General features: G+C 30.7%; 1 protein-coding gene across 1 annotated transcript; it reads right to left on the reverse strand.

The window, feature by feature from the left end:
• Nucleotides 1–1,483: 1,483 nt before the first annotated feature.
• Nucleotides 1,484–4,033, reverse strand: LOC108206977 (laccase-15). The gene is made up of 6 exons (XM_017377433.2): nt 3,861–4,033; nt 3,604–3,755; nt 3,231–3,475; nt 2,982–3,110; nt 1,966–2,907; nt 1,484–1,810 (listed from the first exon to the last, which is right to left on the reverse strand). Exons 1-6 carry the CDS (start codon nt 3,960–3,962, stop codon nt 1,680–1,682), a joined length of 1,701 nt encoding a protein of 566 aa, XP_017232922.1. The 5' UTR covers nt 3,963–4,033; the 3' UTR covers nt 1,484–1,679.
• Between the last annotated feature and the right edge of the window lie 18,156 nt (nt 4,034–22,189).

A 22,189-nucleotide genomic window follows, 5' to 3' on the forward strand; every position in this document is an offset into this window, starting at 1 on the left:
ACATTAAATTCAAATTAGTATGATGGGTCGGACGGTCGGTATTTGGTTTCATGCGTCTCTTTAAACTATAATATGTTTTATACCATATTATGAATTATTAATAACGAAATATTAAAAAGGTTGATTGGTTAGTTTATATATGAGTTTATAGGCCTTCTTAAATTATAACATGCAAAAAAAAATATTTTAACATTCTCATTAAAATATATATGTGCGACCTAATATTTAATTAGCCATTTGACGGACTTAACTATGAAGAATTTATCCAACTGCTAAATAAAATATTTATTTAACCACATTATTCTATCATAATTTTATTTTTACAATAAAATTAGATAAATTTAAGATATATAAAATAAAATAACAAATATGTTAACCGCCCGTGCATTGCACGGGTTATAAGCTAGTATAATTGTAATTGTAAATGATGCAGAGAAATCTGAAATCTCTTTCTTAGTTCGCCCTTACTCGTCTATCTACCTTTCAACATGCAAATGTATCCTTAATTTTAAGGTTATATGATTTAGTTAAACATGGATCTTGCAAACATGAAATAATAGATGATAGACCCAGTGCTGCCGATCAATGACATTATAATTCAAAGGTACATTCCAACGGTTACATTTTAATTTTAAGGGTAGCTGATCACCTGTGATCATCACCTGTCAAGGTACCTTTCAATAATCTCGTTGATCCGTCTTTACGTAACACGGGTGTTTTAAAATTTGATGATTAATCATAATTAATCACCAATTAATTCATGTTTCGTAAATCGCTTAATTGATTAAATTTTTGATCACTCCTCGATCAATTTAACTAATCTTCTATTAATCTTTATTCCATAACTTCATTGATTAATTCTAATTTTCGTTTTTTACAACACGGTCAATAAGCAATACTATATAAATAAGAATTTGAATGAAATTAATATAATAAAATAATTTTTCTTTTACGTCTTTTCATGTATTATACGCTGAGAGAGTAGGATTTCCTTTTGCGCGCCAAAACCTTTCCTCAGGCTTTCCAAATACGACTGTAGCAGTAGCTTGACTACTTTCCAGATTTTGCTCTGCCTTACCAGGACTATTACTAAAGTCAACGGTCAAATACAATTCTCCACAGTCCAGGACTGAACTTTCCCGGAACGGAGAGAGAATAGAAAAACAAATAATCCATGATCGAAATTAATCTCAACTTGTAAAATCAGATGATCAGAAGTTTTCGATAGATAGTACCAGATAATCTATAAATGATACAAAGTCATAGCTCATTTAACCATGACTAAAATTAACCCCACAATTTACTCAAAAAAAAAATTAATCCCACAATTAGATTAGCTTATCTTCTAAGATATCAGCTAAACAAGAGATACTACTTTTTGCATCTAATCCATATTTGCTGTACCTTTTTCTTTCAACAATCCACATAACCTAATTTAATCTACATATACATTTATGTCATTTGCTTGAGAAAGATTATAATCTAAATAAACCAATAATTACTATAATATATAACAACTAGCAACAACTTGAAGTATAACAATAGTACAATACTGTTTTGGCTACACACAATATATCAATCATATTACAATACCAGAATCCTGAAAAACAAAGAATGACAAACTAAGCAAACCCACAGATTTAATTTATTTAAATAATATAAAATTAATTGTCGATATTTCAGCACGGTGGCATGTCTGCTGGCCGGGGTAAGATTCGGCTCTTCGGATGATTTCCATTTCTCACTATAAACACCATGTTCATTCCCCATGACAGGTGACGCTCTAAATGACAATGCATAAACCATACTCCTGGAACACGAATTACGAATTCGAACAAGATAAATCAGTAAATACGTCAATAAAATTCCATAAATTTGAATACAAACTCGAACAAAATAAATCAGTAAATGTGTCAATAATTAAAATTTCGTAAATTTGGCGGTGTGTGTTTCTGCATATCGTACCAGGATTGTCCGCTTTGAACCTCACCGCAGCCCATCCATTCCTGGGGACAACAACCGTGTTCCGCAAAGGCGGATCAACGAGATTATAGTTCAAAGGGTCCTTATCCTTGTCAAAATTTCCGAAACCATATCCCACAATATAGAAGCTGTACCCATGTAAGTGCATTGGATGATCAATGGAGGATCCTACCTGATTTGTGCCTTGAAAAACCAGCTCCACAGTCGAATTATAGCGTATTACATTCACTTTAGTCCCTCTCTTTGCTGCATTAAAATTCAAAGGCACATAATCCGCTGTGTAATTAAACATCAGAGGCGAAATGCTGGGAAAACCGTTCTTATAAACTCCGGTTATGTGATAATAGTAGGCCTCAAGTATGTCAACAGACGGATTCACAAAACTTATGTTGTTGACACTCGCGGCCAAATGTGTCCCATTCGGCCCCTGACAACGTGTGTTAGGACAGGGCTGTGCATTGATCGAAACAGTGAAGAACAATTTGGTGCTGATTTTATTTGGTACGGAAACAGGATGTTCTTCGCTAGCCAAGGCCTTGAGTGCACCGAGGACACTAAAAGCCGCGTTCGTGTCATTGTAATACGGAAGCCTAGGCAGTTCACTTGGCGGATTCTGATTATCAATATATTGTAAAATTGCGGTGGTAGTTGTGTTATCAAAAGGAATAACAGGACTCGAAGAGTATGCTCTTGCAGCCATATAATACTGATCAGGCTTCTGGTCTGCGTGCAACAGAACATCGAGGGTCTGGCCCGGGGCGATGACCATGTATTCCCTTGTCAATGGCTTGGAGTACGCAGCATCTGTTGCCACGGCCGTTAGATTGTGACCATCAATGGCGAAAAACATGATTTCGTTCATCACCGCGTTTATTATACGAAGGAGATACGTTCTTCCATACTCCACATTGAGTTTGAATGTATCTGCACATGAAAATTGTACTTATTAGCGGATGATTGTGATGTTTGTAACTAAAAATGTCGGTGTTTTCACCTACCCTGCTTTGAGCAATTATACAGATCACCAGGCTGACCATTTATAAGAAAAGCATCAGAAGTGTTTGGACTTGCCCCTGACGCAAGAAACTCCTCAAGCACCTCTGTTACATTTTTCTTCCACCATTGTCCTAATCACAGAAAATAACAACAGCAAGATAGTAACCTATCGAAATGATGACATAAATTTGAAAATTATGTAATTTTTGTATGATTAACTCTGTAACGTAAGATTGCACGTCGTTTATTACCTAAGATGATGGGGACATCTTGATGAGGGGCTGGGAAGGGGTAGCTAGAGCCATGTCTGGGATAAATCTGAATAGAGCCATGCACAGTGGCTCTTGTCCAGTCATTATGAGCGTGCCACCATAAGGTACCTTCTTCGTCTGTTAGTATCACCCTCTGTGTGAAAGTAGCTCCTGGCTGGATCGGACATTGTGTGATATACACCGGTCCGTCGGACCATGGATTTCTCGGTTGCCTTACTCCATGCCTGCAACAAACACGAAATTCATCACTACAAGAAAAACCGCTAATTTTGACAGAATACTGTTAAACTACAAGAAAAACGGCTAATTTAACCGACGTTGAAAAGGGACTGCTTCTAAAATATGTAGTTACCAGTGAATAGTAATATTGTGTTTTGCTTGATTATGAACATTGATGACAAGAGTATCGCCTTTGCGAGCATACAGAGTTGGCCCCGGAAATTGACCATTTACGGTGAGGATCTTCTTTGTTTCGCACAGCCTTGTGTAGCTTGCTTCCTTCACCTACAATACATCAAAAATTCATTCTTTCATTAACATAATTCTGCATGCATGCGATGTCAACCTCAATATATGTAGAACCTCAAAGCTAGAAATCATAAATCTCACCACAAAGTCATAGTGACCGTGGTCTCCCCAAGCATGACACTGGACGAATATAAACAGAGCTGCTAGAGGAAAAAAAATGCTAGGCATGTTATGATTAAGCATTTTTGAATTTTAAATAGAACCAAAAAGATTAGCAGATTCTTTTCTGGTAAACTTGGTTTAGTTGCAGAGATGGTTGGAGGACTTCAAATTTATAGTGAAAATTGATAAAAGTGGGAAGGAGATTTATTTGAGTGGGCTACTGTGACAACAACTATCACTAACAAATTTGCGTGATTCTTATAAATAGTCCAATTCAGTAAGATATGAAAAGACTATTTAAGAGTCATGCTTGAAAAATACACATGTTTTTTTTGTTAAATATATAAATAAATGGATTGAATATCAATCTAGCTAGTGCAATTTGACCCTTCCAAAATTCAATACTTAATATTCAGTTAATTAATACTTAATAAATGGTTGGAATCCAGTTAGGTTTCTATGCATTCAGTTGTATTTAAAATTCAATACTTAATTTTTTAATAAATATTTCAGTGAAAAAATTGTGACGATATATCTAAATATGCATAATACTATAAAAATGAATCCAAAAATTTAACTAATAAAATAAATTTCTCAAATAAGAGAGTACCATTACCATGTTTTCTTGCAGATATGAAGTTAATTAAAATAAAATTAAATACATTAAAACGCGAATTTTGATTTTACACTTCTTAACTGTAATTAGGTAGAAGATACTTTATTTAGTTTATTTCGTGTTCAGCGGTAAGCTCCTTATAAGTATCAATTAATGTCCTTCCAATTTCATCATTATTTTTATGCCTTATTTAATGGAGCAACAAACAGTGAACGCACAAAACTCGTAAAACTTTCTCGAAATAAAGGGTCGACGCTACTAGAAATTGCTGCAATATATATTTGTACTTTTTGATTAGTCGAGTAATAATTATGTTCCTAATTATGATTATCCTTACTCCCAATCTGGTATCTTTCCATCTTGACAGCCCATGCTTACTTATGAAGCACGTTAACTAATACTCCCTCCGTCCCGGTCAATAGTATACATTGGGGGACGGGAGCGCGGCACGGACTTTAATGCTTCAATATAGTATAGTTCTGTAAATTATTTTTAAGATTTTCTTTTTTTGTATAAAAGTATAACATTTATATTTTTATACAAAAAAAGAAAATCTTAAAAATAAGTTGTGGAACTATGTTTTATAAGAGCCTTAAAAAGCGTATCGAGCAGTGAAAAAGAAACGTATACAATTGACCGGGACAGAGGGAGTAGCAACTTCTTACATATGTGGACTCCAGGATGCAGGAGATGTTTAGTTGCATTAAGGAGTGACAAGGACTCATTAATATTAACGAGTGCACGTTACATGCAATTAGTAAGACAAAATCGAAACATATGTAATTATATTTCAGGAAAAAAGAACAAATATATGCAATTACGACGTCATGATCAGGAATTATACTATTGATTGTTCCAGGAGTTTTGCAACTGCGAGAACTTACAAAATATATGGGTGAAACGGTAAAAGCTTTGTAGTGATATTTTGTATAATTTAATGTCGGATTTATGTATTGCCAGACGAAGTTGTCATATAGTAGCGTAGCTAAGACCATCTCCAATCATAATCTATACTATACTATAAAAAGCCAACATGGGTATAATTTGTAGTCGTACAAAATTTTGGTTTGGTACTCTCTTGTGAAACTCAAAGTCTATACCATGTAGATGTCTACTACTCTTGCATTATTAAATAGTTTCATATATTAAAAACACTCCTCATGTATATTAATATCTTTTTTAATATTATTTATAATAAACATTAATTGAATAAATAAATTGTCACATATTAATATCAGAATAATATTTATAGATAGATAATAAATTGTAAAAGCTAAATTTCCACTAAAAAATATAATCAGTTGGTTAATATAATTTAATCAAAATCCAATTCATTAATACTAAAATACTAATAAGATGGTGTTAAGATTTAAATTATAATTAATAAATTACGAATTATATATCCGCCCGTGCTTTGCACGGGTTGAAGGCTAGTTTTATAAATAAAGCAACTTCATCTTCATTTTCACCTTTTTCACTTTATATCTTTATTCCATCTCCAACCATTACTTCATTTTATAAATAAAGCAATTTGTGCTTTATCTTCAAGTTCAACTTCATATATAGAGTAGGATAGTGCATGACTTTATATATAAAGATAAAGTAATGGATGATTGGAGATGGATTACTCTATTTATAAAATTAAAAGTGAAGAAATATAAAGTTTAGAGTGATGGTTGGAGATGCCCTAATTTCAGATCATAGATATTAACCAGGATTGTACTCCCTCCTTCCCATATTAATAGTCCACTTTGTCAAGAAAAAATTTCCCATATTATTTGTCCATTTTCTTTGTCCAATACAAATTATAACAAGTTTCAATGTTAACATTTACTAGTTCACACAATTTTCATTATTTACAATGCAAACTATGTTGACTTTTAACCAAAATGAATGAAAACTTGGTAGTATATTTGTATAACCAATGCATGGCAATGATAATAATATATCACATTTAATACTTCTTAATTTGTGTGATTTGTGCAAAGTGGACAATTAAAATGGGAAGGTGGGAGTAGTACTTGATGGTTTCACATCATCTTTTACGATATCTTGCTCAAAGCCTCAAACTAATGAGAACATAGGAGTATAGGTTACAACCATCTTGACGACCAAAATTCTCCATTAATATCCTTATTAGCGCCCTGATAAGACTTGTTGGACATTACACCGTACAAAGCCCATATCACATAGGATGTTTCATGGACTTATTATTTTAGATCACTTAATTCGTCTAACAAATAAAATAAATATAATTAGTAGACTTGGATATATATATTATAATAAAGGATATCCACTACAGTATTTGTTTTATTAAAATAAATATATTGTAGATGCCATCCTTGATAAAATGGTTTTTTCAATTTTTAAAACAATAATTTAATAATTAGAAGTCATATTATATCTGCATATATAATTTAATAAACACATAATTATATTGTTGTTGCATCTTTCTTTTTCGCTATCAAGTGATTTTTTGAAGAGATCCATACACATGTAATACTGTACAATTTAAAGTAATTGATCATAAATTTATCATCACGAAAACTCTTATCACTAAATCAACATCACCAAAATACTACATATCTATAATCCTGGACATGATCAATAACAAAAAAATCAAACTCTCACAAGGACGAAACGGAACCCAAATAAATTAAGAATTCATTGATGAAAAAACAAGAGCTAGATTAAGACTAATAAAAAGAAGAAATATTGGGACATTTCACCGCTGAAAGCCGATAGAAGCCTCTTAGATAACAAGACAGCCACCGGAGAAATTTTTTTGAAAAAAAAACAGTTTTTTAAATGCAGATGGGGTTTGGTGTTAAAAAAGAACCAATCATAAATTGTATTATTGATATTTGCAGTAATTGGCAGTTTTTTAGAGTTGACGATGAGCTGTTCATCTGTTCCGACCAAGCATATTTTTGGACATTAATTTTCTTACTAAGATATGAATGAATGAGATTGAATTTATGTCTAGGATGGTTTGATTTTTGATACTGAACTTGGTTATTTTGCATCAATAGTTGGTCCTTTAGTTAATTTATCTTGGATTTATAAAGGATCATAATTGTTAAGGATTGATGCCCTAAGATGGATTTAATCATGTGTTTGCTAATCATAGAGAATTTGTCGATTCAACAATAATTTGATACTATTGTCTAAATTCTAAAAGGTATAGAAGTCAAAAGAAGCGAGTGGAGTGAAAATATAGAAGTGAGTGACGAGCAAGTCTGATACTTTTACACAGTTTGAGATATAAGGGGTTAAATGAGTTGCCATCGAAGAAGAAATTGACAAGCTAACAAAGATTTATGTCTAGAAGTAATTTATCAACTAACTTAATTTGAAGATGCAATTGTTTATATTAGATGATTAAATCATATAGTATGTCATTTGACGAAATTGACGAGGTGCTGGGAATAGGAACAAGTTTTGTTATTGTTGTTGATGAGATTCATCATGGTTAATAACACTATTTGTTTGACAAGTTCTGTTATTGTTGGTGATGAGTTCATCATGGTTAATAAGATTATTTGTTTGATACGAAAAACAATTTCTTACAATGTTGAGAATCATTCCATCTAATTTTATATTATACTTTAATATTTTCTCACACTCGACTCGAGTGTCAATGTTCTACCGTGAGAAGCTGAAATATGATATTATGTTAAGAACTAATTTACAAAGAATTTAATGTTTTAGAGAAATGTTAAGAAAAAGGATTGTTTCAAATGAATTTGTGCTATATATTAACACTGTGTGACCGTGAGATGATTCGGATTCTACGTGGTATGCTCTATTCTTAAGACAGACACGTTACGAGGAGACATGGCTGAAGAACTGATTAGAGTTTAGTACTTGTATTAGCTTTCTAACACAAAGTATTCATTTTCTAACATGACAACTTAGAGGGGTGTATTGGATTGAGATTTTAAAGCATTTTTTTGCATTCATGAAATCCGAGGGTATTCGATTGGGATTGTTTGAAATCCATTAAAATCTTGAGGTATTCAATTGGGATTTTAAATTATGCTACAAAATCTGGTGGTATTCAATTGGGATTTTAAATTATGCTTTAAAATCCGATGGTATTCAATTGGGATTGTTTAAAATGCATTATAATCTGATGGTATTCAAATGCTGATGGATTTTTTTTCATTTCATAAAATGATGGATTTTGTGGCATTTTTCAGTGTATTTTAAATTTTTTGAAATCCCACCAAAATCAATGGGATTTTGAAGCATTGTACTTAATTCCTATCAACTCTGCGACATTTTATCAAGAATCCGCACAAAATCAAAATCTCATACAATCCATTAAAATCCATAGACTAAAAACAATCCATTAAAATCCCAATCGAATACACCCCCGTTAGATTAAAAAGTTTTAATAAACTCAGCAAATGACAATCATATTGGAAGGCTACTACTGAATTAGAGTGCATTCTAATTCAGAACTTCAATGAACTTCTTTTTTTTTTTTTTTTTCTAAAGAAACTTCAATGAACTTCAAGACGTCTTAGATGATTGAACTTGTGAGGACTTTTCATGTAGTCTAGTAAATACAAAGAAATTTAGTTATCTCTTTTATGGTGTCAATACCTTATACATAAAGTTTAGAGATTATATGGGTGTTTAGGTCTTTAGGAAAGTGGAATCTCGATTTTTTTGAAGTAGAAGTAGCTTCCAACTTCGGTGAACGGTTTTGTGTACGTAAGTTTACGGACTTTTTGTAAGACTTTTTACTCCGAAGCTAGAAGCTGGATTGTAAAGCTATTTTCTAGTTCAACCAGCTTATCTCATTTCTTTTAAATTGTAAATACTATTTAGTCAATACTTTATATTCTTGTCGGTGCCTATAGCACGAATCTTGTACACATTCTTAATCTTAGCCTCCACATTCTGGTCAATTTTCAAATGAACAACATAATTATCTATGTTGCACCAAATGTGTGAATTATATTTTTGTCATACTGATTTTTATGCATATTTTAAGATATAATACTTATTGCTTTCAAAAAAAGAAGATATAATACTTATACATGTATTTCTTTTAAAAAAGTCTTTTCAATATAAAAATTGAAGGTTTCTTAATAATTAAATATAATTAATCACCCATCTTTTTCTCCTGCAAAACTAAAATCTGTTGAAATTTGAATTTTAACTTTTGTTTAAAAAATAAAATTTTTAAGAGAATGTAATATAAGTGTGTTTTATACATAAGATTTAAAGTCAAGAGGAAACTGTCCACATCATATGTCTACAAGACAAATAAATTTAAGGAGTACGATTTCTCTTTTCTTATGTTTTGTTTTTTTTCAGTTGTCAAGCATACGTAATTTTTAGGAGCTCACGGTGTTCTAAAAATCCCCGATTTAACCGATTAATCCCCTGCAAGATCGGCCACCGATTCGATTTTCGAAATCCGATTAATCCTTATATATATTTTTTAATCGAATTATATATGATAAATTAATAAATCTAAAATACTATATTACTTTAAATATGTATAATTATAGAGTTTATGAATATAGTAAATATATTAGTTACTAAATAGCTAATATAATAATAACTAAATATTAAATAATATTTTAATATTAAAATAAATCCGATTTTCACTCTGATTAATCCTTCCGATTAATCCCCGATTTCCGATTAATCCCTGAATCGGTAGTTCAACCAATTAGGTCCGATTCCCGATTTCTGTAACACTGGCATCACTTATCAATATTAAATCGATTTAATTCAAACAAACAAAAAAAATTATGAAACTGACAAAACAAACGTTTTAAAGGTCAAGCAGGACGCCTGACAGTTTATGGTTTACCCGTTGTATTTGCACTCTGGTCTTGTCAAATATGATTGATGCTCCAGCCTCCAAGGACCACAGCAAAAAGTTTGAAGGATATGATAAATGATGATCACGAGCCCTTGGTTTCTAATTGGGATTTCTATTGCTTGTATTACTTGTGCAAGTGTTCCGTACTTCTATGAGTTCTATCTCCGGTAAGTCCATTAGATTAATTATCTCATTACTTAGTAATAATTTAATAATATTAAATAATGAATTCAAGTGAGTTTTAGTGATTCAGATAATGTATTTTTAGTGTCAATTCAATACCAATCCCTATATTTGTCTCCCTATTATTATATTAATAATATATTTGAGAGAGAGAAGGGGGAAAGGAGGGAAAACATGAAGGAAGGAGGGAGAAGATTGTTTTATTCACAAATAATAAATAGGTAATGGCTAGTGGGTACCTAAAAATAGGTAATGTCCAGGAGATTTGAGAATGTGTTAGTGATTTAGATAATTATCGGGATAGTGTCGGAGTAGATTTTTTTGAAACATTACCCAAATATAAGTTTAGGAGCTCGTTTAGGACCTCATTTAGGTAACTTATTGCACTTGCTCTAATTTGATATAAGACCATCTGTCCATCTCTAACCGGCTTGGTTAATGGTTGGATTGGACAGTTAGGATATTGTTTAAAATCTCTTCACATGATAAAATATTGAGTTTAATTGATGGCATTGGTCATATTAATTGATTATATTTTAAAATATTATGTTATTAATATTGTTTATTATTATAAATAAAATATATTAATTCAATATGATAATAAATAATATATAATCTTTTTACAGATTTCTTATAAGCATGTAAATGTTCAATAAATATAACTAACATGAGCCGGTTGACTATGTCCATAAATAAGAGAAATGTAATATTGAAATTGAATTTTTTTTACGTAATCCCTGCATTTTTATTTATAAAAAGCATCACATGATGCATTTTTGAGCAACTTCAACGGCGTTGGGTATAATCGTTGGCTAAATTGAACCTGTAAGACATTATGTAAAATTTGCTAAAGCTGTAAGACATTGTACTTTAATGGTATTGGCTATATTAGTTGGCTATAATTTAAAAATAGAATGTTATTAAAATTTTAGTTTGTTAAAATAGAATATACCAGTTTAATCTATGTATATTATAAATCCTGAACAGTGACACGTTATCAATGCCACATATTTTAAAAAAAAGTCCACCTCAATGCCACATATTTTAGATTTTGCCATGTCATTATAATATCCTTTATTTATTTAAGCATGTCAGAATAATCAATCACATAACTTTTTTTACTTAGCATATGAGAAGAATCAATCACATATCTTTGAATTCCTAAAATAGTGCATAATTAATACCTGCAATTATATTTGACAACCGTGTTATCTTTTAATATTTAATGTCACGTGCCATAATTTCCTCTTCAAATTATTAGTCTTTTAATATTTAAGCCTGATTAGTAATAATGTTAAAATTATTTTTTTTTAACGAAGAGAAACCCAAAATATAAGTAAAGTTGTGTGTTTTTAATGAAGAATAATGAGACTTTTTCTATTCGTCTAACCTAACATGATAATTTAAATACCCTTTAAATTTACGAGAATAATTTAACCTTAAAATTATGTTTTTTTAATGAAGAGAAGGTCAAAATATAAATAAAGTTGTGTGTTTTTAGTGAAGAATAATGAGATTTTTTTTTATTCGTCTAACCTAATATAAAATTTTAAATATCTTTTAAAATTACGTGAATAATTTCCCTTATTTATTTCAGCATATCAGAAAAATCAAATACATATATTTGAATGCACAAAATAGTGCATAATTAATACCTGCAATTATACTTGACAACCATGTTATCTTTTAATATTTAATGTTACGTGCAAATTTATTTAAGCATATCGGAAGAATCAATTGCATATCTTTGAATTTCTAAAATAGTGCATAATTAATACCTGCAATTATATTTGACAACCGTGTTATTATCTTTTAATATTTAATGTTACGTGCAATAATTTCCTCTTCAAATTATTAGTAAGGAAATATGAAGCCGGATTAGTATAACCTTAAACTTATGTTTTTTTTAATAAAGATAAGAACAAAATATAATTAAAGTTGTGTGTTTTTAATGAAGAATAATTTTATTCGTCTAATCTAATATAAAATTTTAAATACCTTTTAAAATTACGTGAATAATTTCCCTTATTTTCTTAAGCATATCAGAAGAATCAACCACATATCTTTAAATTCCTAAAATAGTGCATAATTAATACCTGCAATTATATTTGACAACCATGTCATCTTTAAATTTAATGTTATGTGCAATAAATTCCTTTTTAAAATTACGTGAATAATTTCCTTTATTAGTATAGAAATATATAAGCCTGATTAGTAATAACCTTAAAATTATGTCTTTTTAATGAAGAGAAGCCCAAAATATTTAAGCAGGAGTATTTTTTTTTATGATAAGATTTCTGATTGAGACAATTTTTTAGATTGATATGCTCACGTAATATATGGGTAACATAATTGCAAAGTTATTTGGATTGATATCAATCTTCTACCATAAAATATGCATTATTCTTATAATTAGCAACGATTTAAGCATGTCTTATGACTCATTATATAATGTCTAAGATAATTTCCTTTAATAAGCTCATGCTACTTATGCTATAATAAGGACTTCTCGAGTATAAACTCGACCTATCTCTTTCTTGGAGTGAAAGTATTTAACATCGTTTGTATTTGCACAGTTGTAGCCATGTTCAGCTTTCTATCAACCTTGAACACTAGCAGAACTGATTGGAGGATCCAGGTCCAATTATCAAGAATTTGGCCTAGGACATCAATTGACGGGAATGTTGCTGGTTATAACCTAATCATGATCGACAATCAGGTTAGACACTCGAACATGTACATGATATAACTTTTGTTTCAGGCTTAACACACGATGTATAATATATCACCACAAATATTTGTCTTCCTTACTAGAGAGTACAGATGTTCATGCATATGTCAAGGCTGAGATATTGAACCTGTTCGATAATTACATTACAGTAGGAAACATATATGAATTTTCAACGTTTTACGTGAGGATGGCATCTGGGAGATTCAGGCCACCTCGATCAGTCGGGCTGTGGTCTTCTGTATGCTGACCACTGTCAGCCTGTCTAGCGACTCTTAGTGTGATATACCAAAGTACAAATTTGATTTTTTTGCAGATGGAGTAGATAATCCATCGTGCTGAGGAAGACAATAGTGATCAGACATTTCCCATGGGTGAGACTATTGTAGATTTAAGTTTTGGCAATTTAAAGAATCCTTTCTAACATGTGATCAAATTTTATGCAGATGTTATAGGAGTTGTTGAGAACATTCAACCTCTGCATATTATCAACACACCACGTGAGAATGTTCGTTTGATTGGAATGAGTCTGGGCGATGGATTGTATGTATCCGCTTATTACCCATATTAATGTTATAATTCCTCTACAGTTGTATTAATAATTGATTTAACGACTAAAACAAGTTGTTATACCCGTGTACAAGTCAATCATTACGTGTGCATCTATGGGGAGATTTGACGAATGATGTGAATCCTATATACCAAGATTTGTTGGAACGACCGGTCATATTAATCATGTCAAGTGTTATCGTGCGGAATCACACAAGTTAGAGTGACATAATTCTCCGTTTGTTAAAAATACTTTTATTGTTCAATCCTTCCGTTTGCAAATCTGCTATGAAAACGTCCACGTGTTTGTAGAAATGGTTGTAATCACGAATATAGCATGAGACATAGATATTTTTTTTAATTTTCTCATCATTCACACGGAATCATATAATTGTATATTTCACTTCAAAACAATACGAGTATAATTTATAAATGTTTTATGTCGTTCTAGGCTTAATCATGATAAATATGTATCACTGCTAGATCTCTGATTATAACATCTCCAAGACAGCTGAATAATCGTACTACAACACAGAATCATATAATTGTATATTTCACTTCAAAACAATACGAGTATAATTTATAAATGTTTTATGTCGTTCTAGGCTTAATCATGATAAATATGTATCACTGCTAGATCTCTGATTATAACATCTCCAAGACAGCTGAATAATCGTACTACAATATTTAGATTTTTATGAAACAATAATGTAATAAAGTATTTGAAATTATGCTCAAATCCTTTATAGACTACGAGCTTTTCATCCAGACTGTTGATTTTAGATGGCATTTTATTTAATTTAATTTAAATTTTAATTTGGGATTATTTGATGGTTTGATTTTCTGTTATAATCATAAAATTATTTCACAATGCCAAGAAAAAACAACTACAATATTAAGACACCCGTGCGCGGAGCGCGGGCAAAAAAACTAGTATGATAATAAATGATGTGTAATTATCCTACAGATTTCTTACAGACTTGTAGAGGTTCGACAAATATAGTCATCCATAAGAGATTGGCTAAAATTATAGACAACAGGTTCACGTGATTGAAATATGATTTTTTCAACAGGTTGGTTAAATTTTTTATATTTGGAATGACAACTCATTTTTTAGCTAAGGGGTTTGTATGGTTGGAGATACTCTAAAGTATTATCAATTCTAAGCAATTTAACATGCTTGCGAAAATGTGTAAAAGCATAAGAATGGAACTTATAAATGACTATTATGTCGGAAGGCTACTACTGAATTAGAGTGCATTCTAATTCAGAACTTCAATGAACTTCATTCAGAACTTCAATGAACTTCAAGACGTCTCAGATGATTGAACTTGTGAGGACTTCTCATGTACTCTTGTGTAGGAGAGAGCATGGGCCGGTTCGGCTCGGTTTCCGGGTGAAACCGGAACCGCAACCATATTTTCTCGGTTTTTAAAATTGAAAACCGCAACCGCCGGTTCGGGTTCGATTTCAGTTGCGGTTTAAAAAACCCCGGTTCGGTTATAATCGGCTCGGTTTCGGTTACAAAACCAAATATAAAATTGAAAAATAATATACAAACAATACAGATAGATGTGCCATAACAATTAATACAATTACTGATGTCACTTGCAAATCATTTAACTTACTGAATTTCTGTGCATTTTTGTGCACTACAGATGCTTTTAAGTACTCTCTGGTTGATTTACAAAATCCTAGTATTTCGTGTATAATTCAGACAGAATCTCTATGTAGTATCCACATGCACTCACTCTATGTTAACACCAGATAGCCTCGTAAAGATAATGAGAATTAAGCTCCTGTATCTTTGCTCCAGGAATTGATTTTAGTTTTCCCAAGATTCTAAGCAAGCTCAGCTTGCTGGTGAGGGAATTCTATATCAACAAATGATGCAAACTATTTCAACTAAAAGAAGTGTACATGAATAGAGAAGCAAATATCTTGAAGATTAACTTATATATTTATTATATATATAATATTTATTATTTAATTATTATTTTAATAACTGGGTCGGTTCGGTTTTTATCTGTTCGGTTGAGAGGTATAACCGGAACCCAACCATTTAAATCGGTTCGGTTTTTGATTTTTCGGTTTCGGTTTCGGATCGGTTATATTCGGATCGGTTCTTTCCGGTTTTTCTCGGTTTCGGTTCGGTTCCGGTTTCAAATCGGTTTTTTGCTCACCCCTACTCTTGTGCATGGATCTTAAAATATTTTCTTTAGGGGTATAAAGTAAATTTTCGATAAACATCTTTATATTTTCAGATTTTCAGGAGGTACTTATATAATCATCAATATACTTATATAAAGGAGAAGCGAAGGGCGTGTATGTGACGCCTCTCATATCGTTTTGTTCTATTTTTCTAATTTTCTAGAATTTTTGGATGAAAAATATTAAAAATTAGAACTACCTTTTTTTTGTTTTGGGTATATTAGAAGCAAGTTTCAGAATCTGATTTTGTTTCAGATTATTTATGGAATATAGTAGCTTGAAAATTTTAATTTGATTTTGGATTATTTAATTATGGGAAAGAGTAGCACACAAGCCTTTCTCTACCTATAAATACCCCTATAGGATTTTGGATCATCTAAACACAACCTCTTCTCCCTCAATATCACAGCCCTGCCTCTATCTGGTGATAGTTCTCTTGCTCGATGGTGCCGTTATTCTGCAACAATAAGTGAAGGCTGTTTATACAGGTTGTTGCAAGCAAAGGTAGTTATAGACTGCTATGTGGGAGTCAACAAATCCAAACACGGGAAAAGAATATAGTATTGACATGATATTTATGGACGATATTAACAAATTAACTATTAGGGATGTATGTTTGTTGGTTAATTTTTTATAATATTTGTTTTGTTTATCAGACATGTTTGTTGTTGTTAATTTTTATATGATTTACTCTGTATACAAGAAAAAATTATTCATGCATCATCTGTATGCTCCGTTCAAACAACTTTTAAGTGAAGGCTGTTTATACAGTATTAAAATACAAATGTTGTTTCAAGCAAGGGTAGTTATAGACCGCTATCTCATGGATTTAAGTTAGATGTTTTTGTTCACAATCAATCCAAAAAAATTGGAGGCAGGTGATAATGTAAGAACATGATTACTTTAAAAAAAACACAAATAAAATTAAGATTCGTCGTACTTTAAATTGTTAATTACGTGTATAAATTTATTTTCATTTTTTCACCATGAATTATAGTCCAATTTTGCAATTTTATATATTATTACAGGTATTACATCAAGATTTTTATAATATAAAATTTATTTTATCCTACAAATATTAATTTTGAATCATTAATATACTTTTTATAGACAATCACAAAATTATTTTATTCTACAAATATTAATACTAAATCATTAATATAATATTTATAGGCCGCCGCAACGCGCGGCTTCTCAACTAGTTTTGTAAAATTTAGAATGATGAAAAAAAGTCAATTTTTTTTAAGGAGGCATGTGTCTCATATACCTCTTACTAGATCCGCCTTTAAATACATACCAAGAAATTTAATCATTTATTTATTATGATGTCAATACCTTACACATACAGTTTAGGTCAGCCCTGAGTGTATACGGAGAAATTTAGTTATCTATTTTATTACTCCCTCCGTTTTTTTATTCTTTTCCTATTTGGGATGTCGGTACTGTTCATAACATGAGACAAATTACTAATTTACATCTAATCTATAAAACTAAATATAGTCATGAGTGATCTTGTTAGATTCGTATTCACGAGTACTTTAATACAGTGAAATTTTTATATTTAATGCTACTACGAAATGAAAGATATTAACGATTAAAAGTGCGTGTTGGCAAACGTGAAAAGTACAAACAGGAAAAATATTTAGAGACGGAGGGAGTATTTATTATGATATAAATACCTTACACATACAGTACAGAGATGTGTGTTTGGGAAAGTGGAAGCTTCGATTATTTTGAAGTAGAAGTAGCTTCCTACTTCGGTGAACGGTTTGTATACGTAAATTTGCAGACTTTGTACTCTGAAGTTAAGCTGGATAATAAAGCTTTTTTTTTTTTTTTGTTCAACCAGCTTCTTATTTCTTTTCAACTGTAAATACTATAATCAATTATGTGTCAATGAAAATAGTACGAGTGATAAGTTTATCTTCTGTTATTCCAGGACATCCGGGTTTGACTCTGGCTCACCTCGAGAATTATTAAAATCATAAAACATGCCTGCATTGTATGAAAAAAAATGATCGTAAAAGATACTCCCTCCGTCTCAATTTATAGGTCCAGTTTGGAAAAAAAATTTGTCCCAAAATACTTGTCCTTCTCTTCTTTCAATACAAATTTATCTACATATTAATTGTGATTTTTTTGAAACTCAATATTATTCTCATTTCTCAATGCACTAAATCCCTATATTTACTGTGATTTTTTTGAAACTCAACAATATTCTTATTTATCAATGCACTAATTAATGACACATGAGATAAGATTCCATCTAACCAACTTTTTTCTTAATATGTGTGTTTATTCCAAAATGGACCTATAAATTGAGACAGAGGGAGTAAGTTAAAAGGGAGGTGTTGACTACACATCTTTACTACATACAAGGCCTCGTGTCCAGTTTGGGCTTTTTTAGTCAGACTAATACAAGAGTGTTAAAAGTTTTCAATTGGGCTCGATTGTCACATTTCCATTATATTTTGTGAAATCCCCGACTTCTCCCTTCGAAATTTGTAACACACTCTACTTGACAAAAAAAAAAATGTAACACTCATCTACAGCTCATACTGATAACAATTTTATTTTTGTACATAGTTTAACTATAGAATATCTAATAAATATAATAATTATAATTATTTCTAATTTGTGTAGCCATATATTATTATTAGATTATTAAATATAATCTAACAAATCGTTGATAAAAAATGTAACATTAGAAAGTAAATTTGAATAATTAACAAAGTAAGTAGTAATTTTTACAGAATAATTTCGGAAGAAGATTGGTCATGACTTAATTCCTCATTGTTTGCGTAAGTCTGAATTGCAGTCTATTTCACGAAGTAAATTACTTATATGAACGAGTATATATATAAATATTTTGACGAGTTTGAAAGTGGGACATGGAGTTCACAACTTCATAGTGTATATTCTTAAACAGTTCGTTTGAGAATTGAAATTGGAGTGTAGAGATCACATGTTTGCATGTGGGGCGTATAATGATTATATTCTTAACCCACATGAATCCCAAGACAGTGTCACAAATCCTTAAATTATGTTGTGTGTAAATGTGTATACTGTACTATTACTATCATAATAATATTGCACATACCATGTGGAATATAGGAGCAGCATATAAAAGGCTTGACCAGTTGACCCGTCCAAGGCCAGCATATTGCACATAATCTTTTCTTCTTATAAACGTTCTTTAAAGTTTCGCTTGGATGGATCCCCATTGTGATTTTATCTGCTAGGACTTAAATATTATGGGGCCGTTTGGGTGAGCTTAAAATAAGTGCTTATTGCTTAAAATAAATAAGTGGAATAGAAGTTAGAAGCAAGATAAGACTTATAAGTGATTAAAGTGTTTGGGAAATAAGTAGAAGCCCTGAAACAAAAGCTAGCATTCCTAGCTTTTTATAAGTGCTTCTTGACTTATTACACAAACGGTACGAATAAGTGCTCATAACTTATAATCCAGAAGCTGGACTTATAAGTGCTAGCCAAACACCCACTATGTGTGTGCAATAATTAATTGAGTTTCGAAAACTCTTGATCTTCGCTAATATTTTATCAGCAATATATTGTACTAAGATTTTGGCAATCGATACGAAATTATCAATATGACAAACTATTGATCGTCACATTATAATATTCGGCCATATAAATTTTGAAAATGAAAACATCATTCTAATTACAAGGTCCGGGGCATAATTTTGTTAGTCGTTGAAATTTTGTTTTGATTGATTTGGGAGGTTTGGATAGGAATTGTAATGAAATGGGTCGTATAAAAATGAGTAATTTAAAAAATACGGAAAACATATTTTTCATTTTATATAATAAAACTGATAATCGAAATACCAACATCTATACTATACTATTAAAGCCGAAAGATTAAAAGTTTGGTCGGTCGGTACTTGGGCCAAAATACGGGCCTATCTTTATAACTAATTATTCTTTTTAATTTGGACCAAATTACGGGCCTATCTATATAACCAATTAATAATTCTTTTAAAATCGTCGGTACTTGGGTCAAAATACGGGCCTATCTATATAACTAATTATTCTTTTTAATTTGGGCCAAATTACGGGCCTATCTATATAACCAATTAACAATTCTTTTAAAATCGAAACAATAAAAGTTTGGTAGGTCAGTACTTGGGCCAAAATACGGGCCTATCTATATAACCAATTATTCTGGACCTATCTATATAATCGTCGGTACTTGGGTCAAAATACGGGTCTATCTATATAACTAATTATTCTTTTTAATTTGGGCCAAATTACGGGCCTATCTATATAACCAATTAACAATTCTTTTAAAATCGAAACAATAAAAGTTTGATAGGTCAGTACTTGGGCCAAAATACGGGCCTATCTATATAACCAATTATTCTGGACCTATCTATATAACCAATTATCTTTTTTAATTTGGGCTAAAGTACGGGCCTATCGATATAACCAATTAATCCTTTTAATTGAAATATATTACCTTTTTTATATTTTTGACTAAAAAACTTAATCTTCTAAAATAACATTAAGAAACATGGTAATTACTTTTTTTAACTAAAATATATTATCTTTTCATAAATTTTCTAACTAAAAAATTAATCTTTTACAATTAATACGAACATGGGCGACATATTTATACGTAAAGATGTGAGCCAAAAGTCTAAACGTCAAATAATAAAAAATAGAGAAAGTATTATTTTATTGTCGGGCGGTCGGTACTTGCACCGAAGTACGGGCCTATCTATATATAAAACCAGTTATTCTTTTTAACTAAAATAAATTATCTTTATATATTTATTAGCTAAAAGAACTCAATCTTCTAAAATAATATCGAGCAACATAGTAATTGTCTTTTTAATCAAAACGGGTTATCATTTTTAGATTTTCTAACTAAAAAATCAAGTTTTTACAATTAACACGGACGTCATATATATTAAAAATATAATTATTAATAAATAACATGTGATATTATTAAACCAAAAATACATTAATAACATTATTTTTAAATACTCTAATGATCTCACATTAAAAAAAATATTACAAATCTATCATATACTATATATTATTACAATATTAATAAAGCCGAAATAAAAAGTTCACTTGGTCGGTCAGTTAGTAAAGTTGGTGAATGGGTTGGTACTCGACCCACGGAGCTCTTGAATTTATAACATGTTATACTATATTTTTTTTTATCATTTATTAAACCAAAACATTAAATTCAAATTAGTATGATGGGTCGGACGGTCGGTATTTGGTTTCATGCGTCTCTTTAAACTATAATATGTTTTATACCATATTATGAATTATTAATAACGAAATATTAAAAAGGTTGATTGGTTAGTTTATATATGAGTTTATAGGCCTTCTTAAATTATAACATGCAAAAAAAAATATTTTAACATTCTCATTAAAATATATATGTTCGACCTAATATTTAATTAGCCATTTGACGGACTTAACTATGAAGAATTTATCCAACTGCTAAATAAAATATTTATTTAACCACATTATTCTATCATAATTTTATTTTTACAATAAAATTAGATAAATTTAAGATATATAAAATAAAATAACAAATATGTTAACCGCCCGTGCATTGCACGGGTTATAAGCTAGTAATGATATAAACTTTCAGTTCTAGAACCCGAGTAGCCTAGGATATTGTTTTAGGAATGTCCCTTTTATTTTTGGCCCACATACTACTCAGAAAAAGCTTTGACACAAATTGGAATGAAATAAAAAGGTTTCATTATTCATTATTCATTTTTCATTTTTTGTTGGGTTGTACTTTCATCGAAATGCTAAATTGCGATAACCTTACGCCTGCCAAAGTATTATCCATGTACATGCACTTCTTCTTAACAATATATACAATGCTAGCAATTTCTTTGAAGAAAGAAAATAAGCAAATACTAGTGATAAATAAAATATTACTAAGAAAGTACAGACACTTGAAATATTTAAGAAGTGCTAGTGTGCAGTTGACCGGTCAAATTACATTTTGTTTCTTGTTAAATGAGTCAGCACTTAGCAGGTCAATTAGTGAATCATTTGTCAAAGCACTGCACAAATCTTAGCGATTAGTTCATTAATCTGCTGGAAAATGTAGCGAAATACCACCTTTGTAGAGTACTAATCGTTATGCCAAACCAACTTTGCTGGAAAATAATATA

Source organism: Daucus carota, chromosome 2 (assembly GCF_001625215.2).
Source record: "Daucus carota subsp. sativus chromosome 2, DH1 v3.0, whole genome shotgun sequence".
NCBI classification, from domain to species: Eukaryota; Viridiplantae; Streptophyta; class Magnoliopsida; order Apiales; family Apiaceae; genus Daucus; species Daucus carota.

What these genes read in the sequence shown, in the direction of transcription:
- LOC108206977 (XM_017377433.2), bottom strand. Translation starts at nt 3,962, where the DNA reads ATGCTTAATCATAACATGCCTAGCATTTTTTTTCCTCTAGCAGCTCTG. An exon ending in AGATGTCCCCATCATCTTAG is followed by an intron (nt 3,111 to 3,230) that starts GTAATAAACGAC and finishes TTCTGTGATTAG; the next exon opens with GACAATGGTGGAAGAAAAAT. An exon ending in GTTCAAAGCGGACAATCCTG is followed by an intron (nt 1,811 to 1,965) that starts GTACGATATGCA and finishes TTCGTGTTCCAG; the next exon opens with GAGTATGGTTTATGCATTGT.